Genomic DNA, 17,689 nt, shown 5'->3' with positions numbered 1-17,689 from the left:
TAATATGCTGCCGATACGGTTGCACTATTGGTCAGAGGATGGCTCTCACGTATGGTACAGCCGTTACGGCGCCTTCCATAACCACCAGCGGCGTATGTCAGCCCTACATAATGCCACGCCAAAACAGCAGGGAACCTCCACCTTGCTGCACTTGCTGGACAATGTTTCTAAGCCGTTCAGCCTGGCCGGGTTGCCTCCAAACACTTCTCCGACAATTGTCTGGCTGAAGGCATATGCGACACTCATCGGCGAACAGAACGTGATGCCAATCCTGAGCGGTCCATTCGGCATGTTGTTGGGCCCATCTGCGCCACGCTGCATGGTATCGTTGTTGCATAGATGGACCTCACAATGGACGTCGGGAGCGAAACTGCGCATCATGCAGCCTATTGCGCACAGTTTAAGTCGTAACACTACATCCTGTGGCTGCATTATTCAACATGGTGGCTTTGCTGTCAGGGTTCCTCCGAGCCATAATCCGTATGTAGCGGTCGTCCACTGTAGTAGCAGCCTATCTCCTCCATGTCCGAGCAACATCGCTTGGGTTCGAGACGCCTGGATACTTCCCTTGTTGAGAGCCCTTCCTGGCACAAAGTAACAATGCGGACGCGATCGAACCGCGGTACTTACTGTCTAGGTATGGTTGAACTACAGATAACACGAGCCATGTACCTCCTTTCTGGTGGAATAACTGGAAGTGGTCGGCTGTCGGACCCTCTCCGTCTAATAGGCGCTGCTCATGAGTGGTTGTTTACATCTTTGGGCGGATTTAGTGACATCTCTTAACAGTCAAAGAGACTGTGTCTGAGATACAATATCCACAATCAACGTCTATCTTCAGGAGTTCTGGGAACTGGGGAGACGCCAAACTTTTTTTGATGCGTGTAGTTCCAAATAGATAAAAAGACAATGCGTAGTAGAAATCCTCGGATAACACAAGAGATTTTGAACTTAACTGACGAAATAAGAAAACATAAAAACGCAGTCAATGAAGAAGTGAAAGGACATATGCGCGTCTAACAAACGAGACTGATAGGAAATGAAAAACGGCTCGCCAGGAATGGATAGGTGACAAATGTAAGGATTTGGAAGCATATTTCACTAGGAGAAAGATAGATATCGCCTACAGGAGAGTTAAAGAGGCGTTTGGAGGAAAGAGAAGTAGCTGTATGAATATCAAGATAGCTCAGACGGAAAATCCGTACTAAACAAGGAAGGGAAGGCTGAAGGTGGAAGAAATGCATAGAGGGACTGTACAAGGAAAATGAATTTGAACGCATTATTATACAAACTTCTAATTCAGATATCGGATCACTTTCAAATCTCCCGCTTCACTGTACGCACACAGCGGAGACGATGAGCTCGGAACTGCGGGCTCTGCCGCCACATTGGCAGTGTTTAGGGTACTCGTTGCCGGCTTCTCTTCTACGAGACGGAGGACGTCCTTCCAAAGCAGCGAGTGCTGCGAGTTTCGTGGAGCTGCGGAGTCAACTCACCTAGTCGATATCCTAACAGTTTCCTGCAGCCGTTGTTGTTGTCCCACGAACATCCAACGTGATTTCACCTTTACAACAGCGACTGACGATGGCGCCCTCTCCTCTGCTTGCGTGCGTAGCGGGAAACGGGAAATCCGAAAACGATCGGATCTTCAGACTGTTCTATATACAAATCGTACCTTTCGCGAAAAGGGTTGCTTGTGAAAATTTTATCCACACTGATGTTCAGAGAAAAACGAACGACCTTGAACAACTAGAGATACGACGTTCCTATTCATAGGACACGTACATTAGTACGTTTTGCAGAAATGATTAGCATTTGAACCATGTCGGCCCGCCGGTCAATGTTAACATCGATGTCGCGGCGGAACACCACCTACCGGTAAAATGTGCCTTCGGTTCTCGTTGTCACTGTAAACCGAAGGTAATGGATCAGTGTGACTTGACCAGACGTACAGGTTGCCTCACAGATGTATGCGCGAACAGTACCGTCAGATCAATGAGTTTGAAAGAGGGTGCATTATTGGCATGAAAGAATGTGACCTCATCCATCCGCGAAACCGTAGCTTGTCTTGGACGAAGTGTTTCGGCAGTGATACGAGTTTGTGTAGAATGTTTCACGGAAAGCCGCAGAAGACGACATGATGGATCAGGCCGGACCACCCAGATCAACCCCAGAGAAGATCGACACCTCATCCGATGGAATTGCGGGAGAGATCTGTTTCCTCCTCGGCTCTGATGCAACAAAATGGCTCTGAGCACTATGGGACTTGACTTCTGAGGTCATCAGTTCCCTATAACTTAGAACTACTTAAACCTAACTAACCTAAGGACATCACACACATCCATGCCCGAGGCAGGACTCGAACCCGCGACCGTAGCGGTCGCGCGGTTCCAGACTGTAGCGCCTAGAACCGCTCGGCCATCCCGGCCGGCTCTGATGCAACAGTGTAACACATGTTGTACTAACAGGGGTGACAGTCCGTCGTCCTTTATTACGGTATGGCTTACGTGCGCGTCGTCCACTTCTCCGCATACCTTTGACGAATGTGCGGAAACATGCTAGATGGCAATGGTGTCTGGAACGACTTCACTGTGGACAGGAATGGCATCAGATAGTGTACCAATAGTGTCTCCGGAAGAATCCAGGTTCTTTTTGTTTGAAAATGATGACCGCGTTTTGGTTCACCGCAGATAGGGGGAGCTGCATCACAGTGATTGCATTCGCACGAGACATACAGCACCAACTCAACGCCTTATGGTGTGGCGTGCATCTTGGTACAACCACAAATCACAGTTGGTGCGTATCCAGGACACTGTGACCCCTGTGACCTACGTGAATGACATCCTGCGACCGGCAGCCATACCCTTTCTGCATAACATCCCATATGTCATATTTCAGCAAGACAATGCACGACCACATCTTGCTGCACGAACACGTACTTCTTGGTGTCACAGGATGTAAGCCTTTTGCCTTGGCCCCCCAGATTACCAGACTTATGGGAAATCGAAAACGTGTGGGATATGGTGAAATCCAGAAAATCTGAAATGCAAAGGCTCAATATAGGTATAGTAGGGGTCAGTGATGTGAAATGGAAAAAAGAAAAGGATTTCTGGTCAGGTGAGTATAGGGTAATATCAACAGCAGCAGAAAACGGTATAACGGGAGTAGGATTTGTTATGAGTTGGAAGGTACGCAGAGAGTGTGTTTCTGTGAACAGTTCAGCAACAGGGTCGTTCGTATCAGAATCGACACCAAACGAACACCGACAACGATGGTTCAGCTACATATGCCGACGTCGCAAGCTGAAGATGAAGAGACAGAGAAAGTGTATGAGGATACTGAAACGGTAATACAGTATATAAAGGGAGGTGAAAACCTAATAGTCATGGGGAACTGGAATGCACTTGTAGGGTAAGGAGTAGAAGAAAAGGTTACAGAAGAATATGGACTGGGACACGGAATGAGAGAGGAGAAAGACTAATTGAGTTCTGTAACAAGTTTCTGCTAGTAATAGCGAATATCCTATTCAAGAATCACAAGAGGAGGTATACTTGGAAAATGCCAAGTGATACAGGAAGATTTCAATTATATTACATCATGGTCAGACAGAGATTCGAAAATCGCATACTGTATTGTAAGGTGTATCCAGGAGCAGACACAGACGCATATCACCATGTAGTAGTGATGAAAAGTAGGCTGAAGTTTAAGACATTAGTCAGGAAGAATCAATACGCTAAGAAGTGGGATACGGAAGTACTAAAGAATGACGAGATACGGTTGAAGTTCTCTAAAGCCATAGATACAGCAATAAAGAAATAGCTCAGTAGGCAGTACAGTTGAAGAGAAATGGACATCTCTAAAAGGGGCAGTCACAGAAGTTGGGAAGGAAACAATAGCTACAAAGAAAGAAGCTGCGAGGAAACCAAGGGTAATAGAAGAAATACTTCAATTGGTCGATTAAAGGAGGAAGTACAAAAATGTTCCGGGAAACTCAGAAATACAAGTCGCTGAGGAGTGAAATAAATAAGAAGTGCAGGGAAGGTAAGACGAAATGGCTGCAGGAAAAATTAGAAGGCACCGAAAAAGAAATGATTGTCGGAAGGACAGACTCAGCATACAGGAAAGTCAAAACAACCTACTGTGACATTAAAAGCAAGGGTGGCAACATTAAGAAGAAGAAGAAGAAGAAGAAGAAGAAGAAGAAGATGATGATGATGATTGGATTGTGGGGCACTCAACTGCGTGGCTATCAGCGCCCGTACAAATTCCCAACCTTTTCTCAGTCCAATCTTGCCACTTGTATGAATGATGATGGAATGATGAGGACAACACAAACACCCAGTTATCTCGGGGCAGGTGAAAATCGCTAACCCCGCCGGGAATCGAACCCGGGACCCCGTGCTCGGGAAGCGAGAACGCGACCAGGAGACCACGAGCTGTGGACGGTAACATTAAGAGTACACTGAAAGCCTCTATGAGGGGGAAGACTTGTCTGATATGACAGAAGAAGGGATAAAGAATGCAGTATTAAAATCAGAATTTAAATGAGCTTTGGAGGACTGAAGATCAAATAAGGCAGAAGGGATAGATAACATTCCATCAGAATTTCTAAAATCATTGGAGGAAGTGGCAACAAAACGACTATTCACGTTGGTGTGTAGAATGTATGAGTCTGGCGACATACCATTAGGCTTTCGGAAAAGCATCATCAACGCAATTCCGAAAACGGCAAGAGCTGACAAGTGCGAGAATTATCGCACAATCAGCTTAACAGCTCATGCATCGAAGCTGCTTACAAGAATAATATACAGAAGAATGGAAAAGAAAACTGAGGAGGCGCTGGATGACGATCAGTTTGGCTTTAGGAAAAGTAAAGGGACGAGAGAGGCAATTCTGACGTTACGGTTAATAATGGAAGCCAGACCAAAGAAAAATCAAGACACGTTCTTAGGATCTGTCGACCCGGAAAAAGCTTTCGGCAACGTAAAATGAGGCAAGATGTTCGAAATCCTGGAAAAAGTAGGGGTAAGCTATAGGGAGAGGCGGGTCATATACAATATGTACAACGGCCAAGAGGGAATAATAAGAGTGGACAACCAAGAACGAAGTGCTCGTATTAAAAAGGGCGTAGGATGTAGCCTTTCGCCCCTACTCTTCAATCTGTACATCGATGAAGCAATGATGGAAATAAAAGGAAAGTTCAGGAATGGAATTAAAATTGAAGGTGAAATGATATCAATGATACGATTCGCTGATGATATTGCTATTCTGAGTGAAAGTGAAGAAGACTTACATGATCTGCTGAACGGAATGAACAATCTAATGAGTACACAGTATGGACCGAGAGTAAATCGAAGTAAGACGAAGGTAATGAGAAACAGTACAAATAAGACCAGCGAGAAACTTAGCATCAGGATTGATGGTCACGTAGTAGATGAAGTTCAGGAATTTTGCTACCTAGGCATCAAAATAACCAATGACGAACGGAGCAAGGAAGACATCAAAATCAAATTAGCAATGGCGAAAAGGGCATTCCTGGCCGAGACAAGTCTACAAATATCAAATATTGGATTTAATTTGAGGAAGAAATTTCTGAGAATATACGTCTGGAGCACAGCATTGCATGGTAGTGAAACATGGACTGTGGGAAAACCGGAACAGAAGAGAATCGAAGCATTTCAGATATGGTGCTACGGACGAATGATGAAAATTAGGTGGACTGGTAAGGTAAGGAATGAGGAAATTCTACGCAGAGTCGGAGAGGAAAGGAATATATGGAAAACACTGGTAAGGAGAAGGGACAGGATGACAGGGGGTCTATTCATCTACATCTACATCTACATTTATACTCCGGAAGCCACCCAACGGTGTGTGGCGGAGGGACATGAGGGAATGACTTCCATGGTACTAGAGGGAGCTGTAAAGGGCAAAAACTGTAAAGGAAGAAAGAGACTGGAATACATCCAGCAAGTGCTAGTGTGAGATGAAGAGGTTAGTACAGAAGAGGAATTCGTGGCCGGCCAGTCAGAAGACTGATGACAAAAAAAAAAGAATGGTCAAACGACAGGTACAGTGCTCTGACCCAGTGCCAATCACCACAGTTGAACGTTACACTGGAACCAGGTGAGTGCAGCATGGGTGGCTCAGTCACAGGACGCCATTCGCGCCTTATACGCGTCGATGTCACCAAGCATGGAACAAATTATCGGGAGCCGTGGCGGACCCTGTTCCTACTAGGCATCAGAACACATGCTGAACCGAGATGAGTGAAATGCTAATCACTTCTGCAGAACATACTAATGTACACGTCCTGTGAATTTGAACGTCCGATCTCTTGTCGTTCAAGATGTTCTCTTTTTTCTCAACTCAAGTGTACTAGACCCTCTTTAAGCACTATAAGCCTGAAATAGGAATTCTCAAACACCCTGAGGAAAGGGAAGAGCCCATGGATGAAGATGTGATGGGAGACATGATACTCCCAGAATAACTTGACATAGCACTGAAGACCTAAGGCGAAACAAGGCCCCAGAAGCAGACTACATTCCCTCAAAATTACTAATGTTTTTGTAACAGTCATCCATGACAGAACTATCCTAATTCGTGTGCAAAATGTATGAGACAGGAACACTACCCTCATAGTTCAAGAGGAATGAGACGGGAGAATTAGCCACAGACTTCAAGAAGAATGTAATAATTCCAATTGAAAAGTAAGGAGATTCTCACAGATGTGAATATTACACAACTATCAGTGAATTATTCACGGCTGCAAATTACTGACACTAATTATTTACCGAAGAATGAGAAAAGTGGTGGATGTAACCTCGGAGAAGATCAGTTCGGTTTCGGAGAAATTTTGGAACACGCGAGGCAATACTGAGTTATCTTAGAAGATAGGTTAAGGAACGGCCTACGTTTATGCCATTTCTAGATTTGCAGAAAGTTTTTTACACTGATGGCAGGAACACACACTTTAAATTTCTGAAGGTAGCAATGATAGAAAGTAGTACAACATGTACAGTATCTAGACGGCAATTGTATAAATTTAAGGGCATTAAAGGAAATCAGTTGTTGAGAAGGTGGTTGTCGCTTATCCCCGATATTTTTCTATCCGTATAACAAGCAAGTGGGAAAGAAAATCAAGGAGAAATTTGTTAAAAGTTCAGAGAGAAGAAATAAAAGACTTTGCTGTTTATCGATAAGGTTGCAATTCCGTCTGGGACAATAAAGAACTTGGAAAAGCAGTTGAATGGAATGAACAGGGTCTTGAAAGTAGAATTCAACATGAGAATTAACCAAATGAAAACACGGCTAATGGAATGTAGTCGAATTAAATCAGGCGGCAATGGGAGGATTAGGTTAGGAAATGATGTACGAATCGCGCAGCGAAATATCCGATGATGGGCGAAGTAGAGAGGATATAAATTGTAGAACTGTATACATTTGAGAGGTGTCTGTTCTGTCACATGTCCGACAGAAGAGAGAACGTTGAAATACACATATTTCTGAAAAAAAAAAAAAAAAAAACAGGGGGACGGTTCCTCGACGTTTGTTTCAGTGCGAAAGCACAAATATCATCCAAACTCCTACGGGGATCAGGATTTGTTCATAGTGAGTTTTATGGTCGAGGGAGGCTGCATTGTAGTATGCGATAAGCTGGAAATTTGAGTCGGTCAGGCACCGTGTCCGTATTGCCGAATGTGTTAAGGCAACCGTTCGTGAGAAGCGATGAATCGGGTCCGGAACAAATTTTCAACTTTCGCCACTGCATTAGAACAATGCTCTGTGAGGCTAGCCGGCAAGCTTTCCCACCAGTCCTTCCCCTTTCCTTCCCCTTCCTACAGATCATGTTTAAATGAACAATAACAACAGCAAGAATACCGCTTCTGATAACCAGGAATTTGTTAATATCGAATGTACAATTTAGTGTCAGAATTGTTTTTTGAAGATATTTGTCGGAAGCGTAACACTGTACGAAAGGGAAACACGAACGATAAACAGAAGAAAGCTGAAGATAAGGTCGATAGATTGTGTAACTAGTGAGGAGCCATTGAATAGAACACAGGAGAAAAGAAATTTCTGGTATAACTTGAGTAAAAGAAGGGACTGGTTGATGTAAGACATTCCGAGATATCAAGTGATCGCCATTTGAGTATTATAAGCAAAGGGGGAGAGGAAAAATTGTTGATAAAGACCAAAAGATGAACACAGGAAGCAGATTCAAATGGATGTTAGTAACATCAGTTATTCTGAGATGAACTGGATTGCAGACGAGAGAGAAGGAGTGAGATCCGCATCAAACCAGTCTTCGGACTGAACACAACAACCATCTTGTTAGGAACTGTTGCATTTAGACTATAAAACCGCCGAATACCATCATAACTCGGAGGACGAGTTTCCGCAAGATCAATAAAGATACAACGGTGGCGCACAACAGTGTTTGTGGAACAAGAAAAGCGGCGATGATAACCAGCCGTTGTTTCCTAATGAATAAAGAATAAGAAATTCATTGTATTCTATCAGATTTATTCTGTATACATCCCTGACTGACATTGTTTGAATGGTGCCAGATAGTCGAAATTTTTGCCATTAATGTTATACGATTTCGTTTTAAAGGAAGTTATTAATAAAGTATTACGAGCCACAATGAATGTATCGATTTTAACGGAATAAGTTATACGTAGAATCAATTTGCGCAAGTAATTCGTCGTTCCCTTTCTACATATTGACAGTGCGTGACTACGCGATATTGGTTTTTTTATTAGCAATTGTTGTATGAAGGTGGGCGAGTTATTAACTCTTAGTTTAGTGGAGTATTAGCTACCCTTGGCTTTATTAGTTGCCCGGAGAGGCAGAAGTTGATTGTTGTTGTGAACAGAGCTATTAGTACGCAGTCAAGTAGTTCAGACGACTTTGAGCACTATGGGACTTAACATCTGAAGTCATCAGTCGAACTTAGAACTACTTAAACCTATCTAACCTAGGGACATCACACACATCCATGCCCTAGGCAGGATTCGAACCTGCGACCGTAGCAGCAGCGCGTTTCCAGACTGAAGTGCCTAGAACCGCTCTGCTACGGCGGCCGGCAGTACACAGTCAGATCGCGTATTTTTGAGCAAAGTGAGTTTTTCGCTGGAACATTTATAATATGGGTATATGTTTATGTTACACCCCTAATAGGTCGATTCACCAGAGGAATAAAAAAACTTCAAAATTTTTACAAAACCCGAACATTTCTGAAATTATTTATTCAACACAGTAGCAGACCCGCCACAGCAGTGTACGTGAGGTCGCCACGGAGTTGACTTCTTTAGACGTCTGGCCAGGCCTGACCAGCTGCAAAATCTCCGTTGCCGTTTAAAACAAATTACCGCACTGTAGTTGACGGTATCAGTGGGCTACTCCGTTTTGTTCTGGCTTCTCTATCTATTTGCTACGGTACCGTGGAGCTGGGATTTCAATGTGTACCCGAAATGCAGACAAGTAAGAACGACCGAACAAAAATCGTGTTTGTAGGTGAAAATTTACTACTACTCTTACACCGGAGATAGAACAAGTTCATACCATATCGTATTGCGTATGGCAAAGATGCAGAATACCTACAAATTTTTCAGAGCGCGATCAAAAACAACAGCACTCGTAGATATCTACAGAGTTGAAATGTTAAGTTGCACGAAAATCAGTTAGCACAGAAAGTTAACCGAAGTATCACCGCACTAGATCTAACCTATGCTGGATTCCAGGGTTGAGGAGGAGGAGATTAGTGTTTAACGTTCAGTCGACAACGAGGTCATTAGAGACGGAGCACAAGCTCGTATTGGGGAAGGATGGAGAAGGAAAACAGCCGTGCCCTTTCGAAGAAGCCACGCCAGCATTTACCTTAAGAGATTTAGGGAAGTCACAGAAAGCGTAAATCAGCACGGCAGGACGGAGGTTTGAACCATCGTTCTCCCGGAAACCAGTGTTCTAACCACTGCGCTACCCCGCTCGGTGGATGCCGTATGCGGGGACACTGAGTTCGTGCAGGTAATACGCAATGTAACTCGTGCAATCATGTCAACGGTGAAATGGGTGTATTTAGATGTGAGAAAAATCAATGGACGCTCGAAGAATGGTAAAAGCTCATTTAGACTAATCATGGTACATGTTGCTACACGTCGACGGCAGGGTGCGAAAACACACAAAATTATACAAAGTGAGGAATCACGTTTGATCACAGGGTTCTACTCAGATTTCGCCCTGTGGTGAAAAATAAAGTGGGACGGAAAGTGGTTTCCTATACGTCAGCCTCCGACAAACGACACAGGATCTTTGTGTGCTACTGAATGGATGTATTTATTAGCCTCTGGCACCTTGGAGGCGACCTGCCCTCTTTATTTATATTTTTAATCTATGTCACAATGTTTTGAAAAATACTGTGTCGAAATGAGGATGTTCCTGTGGCTTTTAGAAAACGTTATTTGCAATACCGTCAGGTGAAAATGTTCCTTCTTTCTGTGTGAAGGTGGAAATGAAACTGCACTCGACAGGGCATTATACTGTTTCGAACTGACTGATAACGGCAGAACTTTCACCACGCTACACTAAGACATTCTCCATCATAATTTTCCTAGGAAAGAGGCCACGTGGATTCTAAACAAAAGATGTGTTTTGTTGGGATTAACGAAATCATGAAGAGTAGGACACAGCCCCGACAATCTGTAGCAGCAGCAGCATCAACAACTAAAACTGAATTCGACGACGCAGTCAGAAGAACTCTGACTATAGAAGTGAAAAAACTGGCATAAAACAGCTACAAATTTTTCGAGGCCTCTTTCAGTGCAGGTGTAAAGGGGCATGAAACAACCAACAGGGTGGTAGATTCCAGCTCTCGTATGCTACGCACCAGTATTATGCACTTAGTTTTTTCTGTGTTTTCGTCGTAGTTTAATTTTTATATGCTGTGCATGTTTTTCAGCACGGTCGTTATTTCCTTTGAGTGGCCAGATACACAGTTCAGCAAGGTGTCAGCTTCCACAGGTGACACGTCAGGAGCAGAACAGATTTATGTTTGGCTTTCTCTGCGTGCGTTTACAGTTACTTATTGAGTTAGTCGTGCTAGAATGGATAGGATGTGTGCGTGCTTTGTGATAGCTGGGCGCAGTTCACAAACAGCTGAAGGCACCTTTGGCTATGGTCAGCCATCTTCAGGCTGTCGCCTCGGGGTGTAGCGCTTATGGAGAATCTGGCGCATTACATGGCTAACCCCAGGTGTCACTAGTGTTGCCCACGGGCACTGATGGTGAGACACCTTCCAGTGCACCCAAAGCGGTTGATCCGGCTCACCGTGAGGTGAGTGTTGGGTGGTAACGGGTTCGTGTCACTCGAGTCAGAGGGTCAACGAAGAGACTGGCCGTCTGGCTTCTCTCATTCACGCTATGACAGGAGAGTACTCCATCCGCTTCCAAGCAGGCACACGGGTAGAGGGGTTTGCTAGTTGTTGGGAGCGCCAATGTTAAGACTCCCATAAACAGGCTGACCAGTAGGCCGCCCCCTCCCCCACTCCCCACCCCTTTCCAATATCTCGACACGTTCCTCTTTGTGTTGTCGATTTTGTAGGCAGTTGGGTCCGTGTTCTGGGTGTCATGGTTTGTTGATGGACTTTACTCGCTTGCTGCGACCGCTACCTACCATCTCGCACTCCTTTAGCGCAGGCAGGTAGGGTCAACCATGCGGTCGCAATGTGCCAACACACAGTCAGAGGGGTCGGTGACCCACTCAGCTGAAGGGGTGCGGCCGAACAGTTGGGCTGTAAATGGGCGACTTTAGGAGTGCTATGGAGCCCTTTAGGGAGATAGCGTTCAGAGCCAGAAACAAAGCCAATTTGCTCACAGTACGGGGGGCTACAATAAACACCGGAATGACATTGGCGTGGGCGTAGCTTGTGTAGTTCGCACTTCTGCCGCTAGACATTTCAGTGCCGCCTATGTTGTCAATCTGGCTTGTTCTCTTCATCTGCAGTGATTGCTTTTGCTAGCGCTGTTTTGTTCTTGTTTCGTTTTTTATGGTGGCAAGTTCAAGTTAAAAACGTGCAGCTGTGAAATTTTGTTTCCTTCTCCATAAAAATGCTGCTGAAACTGTTTTAATGTTGAAAACAGCTTACTAAGATAACGCTATGGGAAAAATTCAAATGTAAGTGTGGTTTGCTCGATTTAAAAATGGCAACATGTCGGATGATGACGAGTCTCGTTCTGGGCGTTTCATCAGGTGCATGAATCGACAAAAACATTGAAAAAACTCAGAGAGCTTGAGCTCACAGACTGCGTTTTATTGGCAGGATAGTTCGAAAAAGTAACAGATCTACTAAGGCGTCTGTCTACACTATGCTTGTCCGTCCTCTTTTAGAATACTGCTGCACATTGTGGGATCCTTACCAGATATAATTGACGAAGTACATCGAAAAAGTTCAAAGAAGGGCAGAACGTTTTGTATTATCGCGAAATATGGAGAGTGTGTCACTGAAATGGCACAGGATATGGGCTGGACATCATTAAAAGAAAGGCGTTTTTCGTTGCGACGGAATCTTCTCACGAAATTCCAATCACCAACTTTCTCCTCCGAATGCGAAAATATTTTGTTGACACCGACTTTCATAGGGAGGAACGATCACCACGATCAATTTAAGGGAAATCAGAGCTCCTACGGAAAGATATAGATGTTCGTTCTTTCCGCGCGCTATACGAGAATGTAATAATAGAGAATAGTGAAGCCGGCCGAAGTGGCCGGGCGGTTAAAGGCGCTACAGTCTGGAACCGCACGACCGCTACGGTTGCAGGTTCGAATCCTGCCTCGGGCGTGGATGTGCTTGATGTCCTTAGGTTAGTTGGTTTAAGTAGTTCTAAGTTCTAGGGGACTTATGACCACAGCAGTTGAGTCCCATAGTGCTCAGAGCCATTTGAACTATTTAGAATAGTGAAGGTGGTTCGATGAACCCTCTTCCAGGCACTTAAATGTGATTTGTAGAATATCCACGTAAATGTAGGCAGACAATTGATCAACTGTCAGAGATTAGTGGGTTATCTTGGAGCTCGATCCAGCGAATTTTAACGGAAGATTAGGGAATGAAAAGGGTTGCTGTCAAGTTTATTCGTCGGGTCCTGAGTGAAAATCAAAAGGAACTTCGAGTTGAAGAGTCATGGTGCTATGGTTACGACCAATAAACAAAGCAACAGTCAAGCCAATGGAAGAGATCACCATCACGCCATCCAAAAGCATGTCGTCAAGTCAAATCAAACATCAAAACAATGCTGATTTGCTTTTTTGATGCCAAAGTGTTAGTTCATTCAAGGTTTGTTCTCGCAAGCCAGGCCATCAATCGTAACTTTTATTTCGACGTTTTAAGTAGATGTGCAACAGTGTTCGTCAAGAAAGACCTAATTTGTGGCAGACAGGGGACTGGTTCGTCCACCAAGACATCGCACCTACACCCACACCTATCTGTGTTGGACAGTTTTTGGCTAAAAATGTGATGTTAACCATCATGCTCCAGTAAACACTGCGCCATTTCGCTCAGTGTGCATCAATAAGAGTTCTTTACTGGAGCATTTTTATAAACAGAAAGGGGCCATTTTTCCAGGTGCAGGGGTACTGCACGTTTCGAACATCCATTACTCTCAATGAATGTACAGCACACTATTTTACTGTCTCTGGTTTCCCTACCATCCCACAGACTCCAGAAACTACCGTCAAAAGTTATTTCGGAAGCAATCCTGTCAATTAGCATCTGCCTCAGAATCTCCCTATGCAGCAGCAATCCTCAACCGTTGTTCTATCAAACAAACACACACACACACACACACACACACACACACACACACACACACACACACACACACACACACACACACCTCGAGACAGTTAGTAGCGAGCCTTGTTCTTGCCGATGAGCAGGCGTTACGAGTACCGTGTAATTTACCTCTACACTTATTCCACTTTTACGAACAGACTCTTGTTTAGTTTATTTTATAGTTCACAATCGATTCTGCATTTTCACGGAGTTTCTTTCTCCTTTCTTTCTTTTTCTCTCCCTACCTAACTTCTTACGTCACATATATTCTAAGTTATTGAAGTATGACGTTAGTTAATAATTTCAAGTTCATCTTCATACATATAGATTTGTTTCAATTGTCTTCTTTACGCCAATCACCCTATCATTTACGCACGTTTAAACAAAACAAAACAGTGCAGAAATGCAATCATAAGACTAAGACAAGGGTGTTACATGCTTGTCTGTGACTGTTTCCGCTGTTCAAAATCGTGTGTCAACTAAAGATACATACATAAATAATTGATGTTCGGTTAGCTTGGAAAGCTCCCGATATAACGATTTCAAGCAGAATCTGCGAGCGGCTCTGCTAATACAACAGTGCGTTTTGATCAACGGGGGATTACGTCAGTAGCGATTATGTCCTGAACGATTACGTCACTGATTTACGCGTACAATTACGCTGAATGCAAGCGGATGGACGCTGATTTGCGCATTAACACACAGCCATAATTTTCTTCCGCCAGCCGATGCACCGAAGGCTGTGCACGACACAGTTTAACGGAATTTTAAAAGCTTTCTCCTACTGAAGGACACTATTTTTGCCGTGAATCATTTTATCTGCTTTTATATCGAACAATAAATATTTTGATAAGTATTTTAGTTACTATGTTACAACTCTATTAGGGTGACAGGCAACTTTCGTAAACTAATTGGTACGTTTTATGGTACAACAAAGGATAACACGGCTGAAAACACCCACGAACTTGAAGAATCACGGGATGAGGCGCTATTTCTACCGTAAGCAACTAGTAACACATAATTCATAATGCTGAAAATCGTCTTAGGGGTTTTCGATGTTGAACAATTCTGCTTTTTTCAAAATTTGAAAGTATATGTAAATTATTTCTTTGTGTATTCTTTGTACAATCGCTTTTACCTGTTTATTTTGCATCATCAGCCATTCAATGATGAGAAACGAAAGACAAGAGTCACATAGTGTGATATGTAAGTAATTTCTTTCCACTGTGCACAAACTGTAAGCATTGATCGATGACAGGATACTGTACAAGAAATGTCTAATGGACTTATGTCCGAAAGTGCATGGTTTCCATGCTAGAGAAAATTTATTCAGTCATACATTGTTACACAGACTACGGTTTATACGCACTATACCATGCAGCGGCAGTTACAGTATGTATTGAAAATGGTTTCCATGTGCCTCAACGCATGCTTGTATGCACCGTAGCATGTTCTGTCTCACACGTTCACATCGGCCACACTGCTTACGAACAGCATTGAAGGCAGTAAGAATACGCTGCTCCAATGTCTCCACATCTGCAATGGGCTCTGCATACACGATACTTCTGAGATGGCCGCAAAACCAGAAATCGCACGGGTTGAGATCCGGTGAGCGACCAGGCCATGCAACTGGACCCCCTGGTCCGAACCATCGACCAGGGAAGCTGTGTCCGGACGACAGCGGCGATGTGGTCTGGAACACCATCACACAACAGCCACATAACCCTTCGAATCATCAATGGCACTTCTTCCAGCAAGGGAGGCAAAGTCACCCGCAAGAACCGCCGATAGCTTCGGCCTATTGCCGGCCGCGATAGTCTAGCGGTTCTGGCGCTGCAGTCCGGAACCGCGGGACTGCTACGGTCGCAGGTTCGAATCCTGCCTCGGGCATGGATGTGTGTGATGTCCTTATATTAGTTAGGTTTAAGTAGTTCTAAGTTCTAGGGGACTTATGACCTAAGATGTTGAGTCCCATAGTGCTCAGAGCCATTTGAACCATTTTTTTTCGGCCTATTATGCGACGTGGGTGGATGACTGGTCCAAAAACACGGTCGCCCATTTCCCCGGCCTACACATTCCGGCTGCTCCCATGCTGATGATACGCTGTCGTCATACCATGGAGGTTCTGCATACTATCCCAAACACTGCTATTGTGAAACCTGAAGATACCACTCAAAAAAATCAAATAACTCTGAGCACTATGGGACTTAACATCTGAGGTCATCAGTCCCCTACAACTTAGAACTACTTACACCTAACTAACCTAAGGACATCACACACACCCATGCCTGAGGCATTATTCGAACCTGCGACTGTAGTGGTCGCGTGGTTCCAGACTGAAGCGCCTAGAACCGCTCGGCAACAATGGCCGGCAGATACCACTCAGCGTAAACGTGGTCTCATCTGTGAATGAGACGGATAACACAAATCCCGGAATCGTGGTTGCCTGGTGAAGAAACCAGTGACAAAACTGCTTCGGATGTGGAAGGTATGTCGCTAGTAAGCCCTGCACACGCTTTAAGTGATAAGGGTAGTAACAATTGTCATCGAGAATGTTCCACACGGTCGTCTGCAAACAGGGGATAGGTCTCCCGATACAACTTTTCTGCCCGCTCGAATCGGAACCATTGTGTACAACGCTGTATCAAATCCACTACAAGGTGAGTCAGCAAGAGAAGTGAATCGGACTCAACATTACCAGTTACTATGGCAGGAGAGGATGCCAGGGCATGATTTAACAGGAACAGTGCCACCCTCTAGGAGGAAACGATACATATTGTAATTGTGGGTGCATACTAAAACGCGTATTAGACCGCAGCCTCTGAAACAAAATACCATTGAATAAATAGTCTCTACCACGGAAACCATGCATTTCTGGGAGTAAGTTCATTAGACTTCTTTCGACCCGTATCCTCTCACCTATCAATCCCCAGAGTTTGTACACAGTGGAAAAATCACATTGTGTATGTCCGGCCAGTTGGAAAGTTACTGAGTTTCGCATCTGTGGAGATCAGAAGCTGTAACCTGAAACTTTTCACTTGCTGCTGTTTAGCGCTAACAAGAAAATAGCAAATGCCGAAGTTCGTCTATCAGTAAGACACGTTCTGCACGTAGAGCTCTCCTTGTCGGTATCAATATATTGAAGTTTGCTACAGGGAACACCATATCCACTGCCTGATCACCCTCTCCGCAGCAGAGTGAAAAATTACAAGGACTAGAAGGCAGCACGCAGTTGAGAGACTCACCTGGAACTCGACCTTGTACAGCACCGGGAACTTGCGCCGCTGGTCGCACAGTTTGGTGAAGTGTGACAACTCCACGGGTCTGTCCGGTATGGTCGACATGACGCCATTCTCTTCTGCTGGAACAAAAGCAGAGAAGCGAGTGATTAGAGAAAACTGCAAATAAATAAATACAATGAGAACGCTGCTAAGACGCACTGGTTCATCTGCCAGGCAACAGATATAATTTCCTGATTTTTCTGTTAGTAAACTCCACCCTCATTGTCTCTCACTGGAGCTCAGTAGAAATTTCTCCTAAGGGTGTGATTTACAACACTAGTTAACAAACCAGAATGTCGCACAAATGCCGTATTGTATGAAAACTTTCATGAAATTCCCGTACTTGTTACTTATTGACATACCTGTATCTGTAGCATAGAATTTTCCTTTAACATGCAGCATCAGATAAAAAGGGTAGGTTTCAAGATGGCAGTACTTTCATGGCATAATCGTATTGGAGGTAATATGTACGTCCTCATACTTTAAAACGAATCAGCTTGCTCTGGCAGTTCTAAGAGGACTTAACGTTCAACGTGGGGAGCAAAGAATGATGCGAAGTTTCAGTACATACACGTACGATGCA

General features: G+C 44.2%; 1 protein-coding gene across 1 annotated transcript in view; it reads right to left on the bottom strand.

Annotated features, from left to right (window-relative positions):
- Positions 1 to 17,179, bottom strand: part of LOC126190835 (receptor-type tyrosine-protein phosphatase kappa) — a 707,747-nt gene extending 690,568 nt beyond the window's left edge. Inside the window, exon 1 of the mRNA XM_049931411.1 lies at positions 17,071 to 17,179. Coding sequence (XP_049787368.1) covers positions 17,071 to 17,169 — 99 coding nt within the window. The 5' untranslated portion in view covers positions 17,170 to 17,179. The remainder of the gene's footprint in view (positions 1 to 17,070) is intronic.
- Positions 17,180 to 17,689: the final 510 nt, after the last annotated feature.

This window comes from Schistocerca cancellata, chromosome 6 (genome assembly GCF_023864275.1).
Source record: "Schistocerca cancellata isolate TAMUIC-IGC-003103 chromosome 6, iqSchCanc2.1, whole genome shotgun sequence".
NCBI classification, from domain to species: Eukaryota; Metazoa; Arthropoda; class Insecta; order Orthoptera; family Acrididae; genus Schistocerca; species Schistocerca cancellata.
This window is presented reverse-complemented; position numbering and strand designations above follow the sequence as displayed.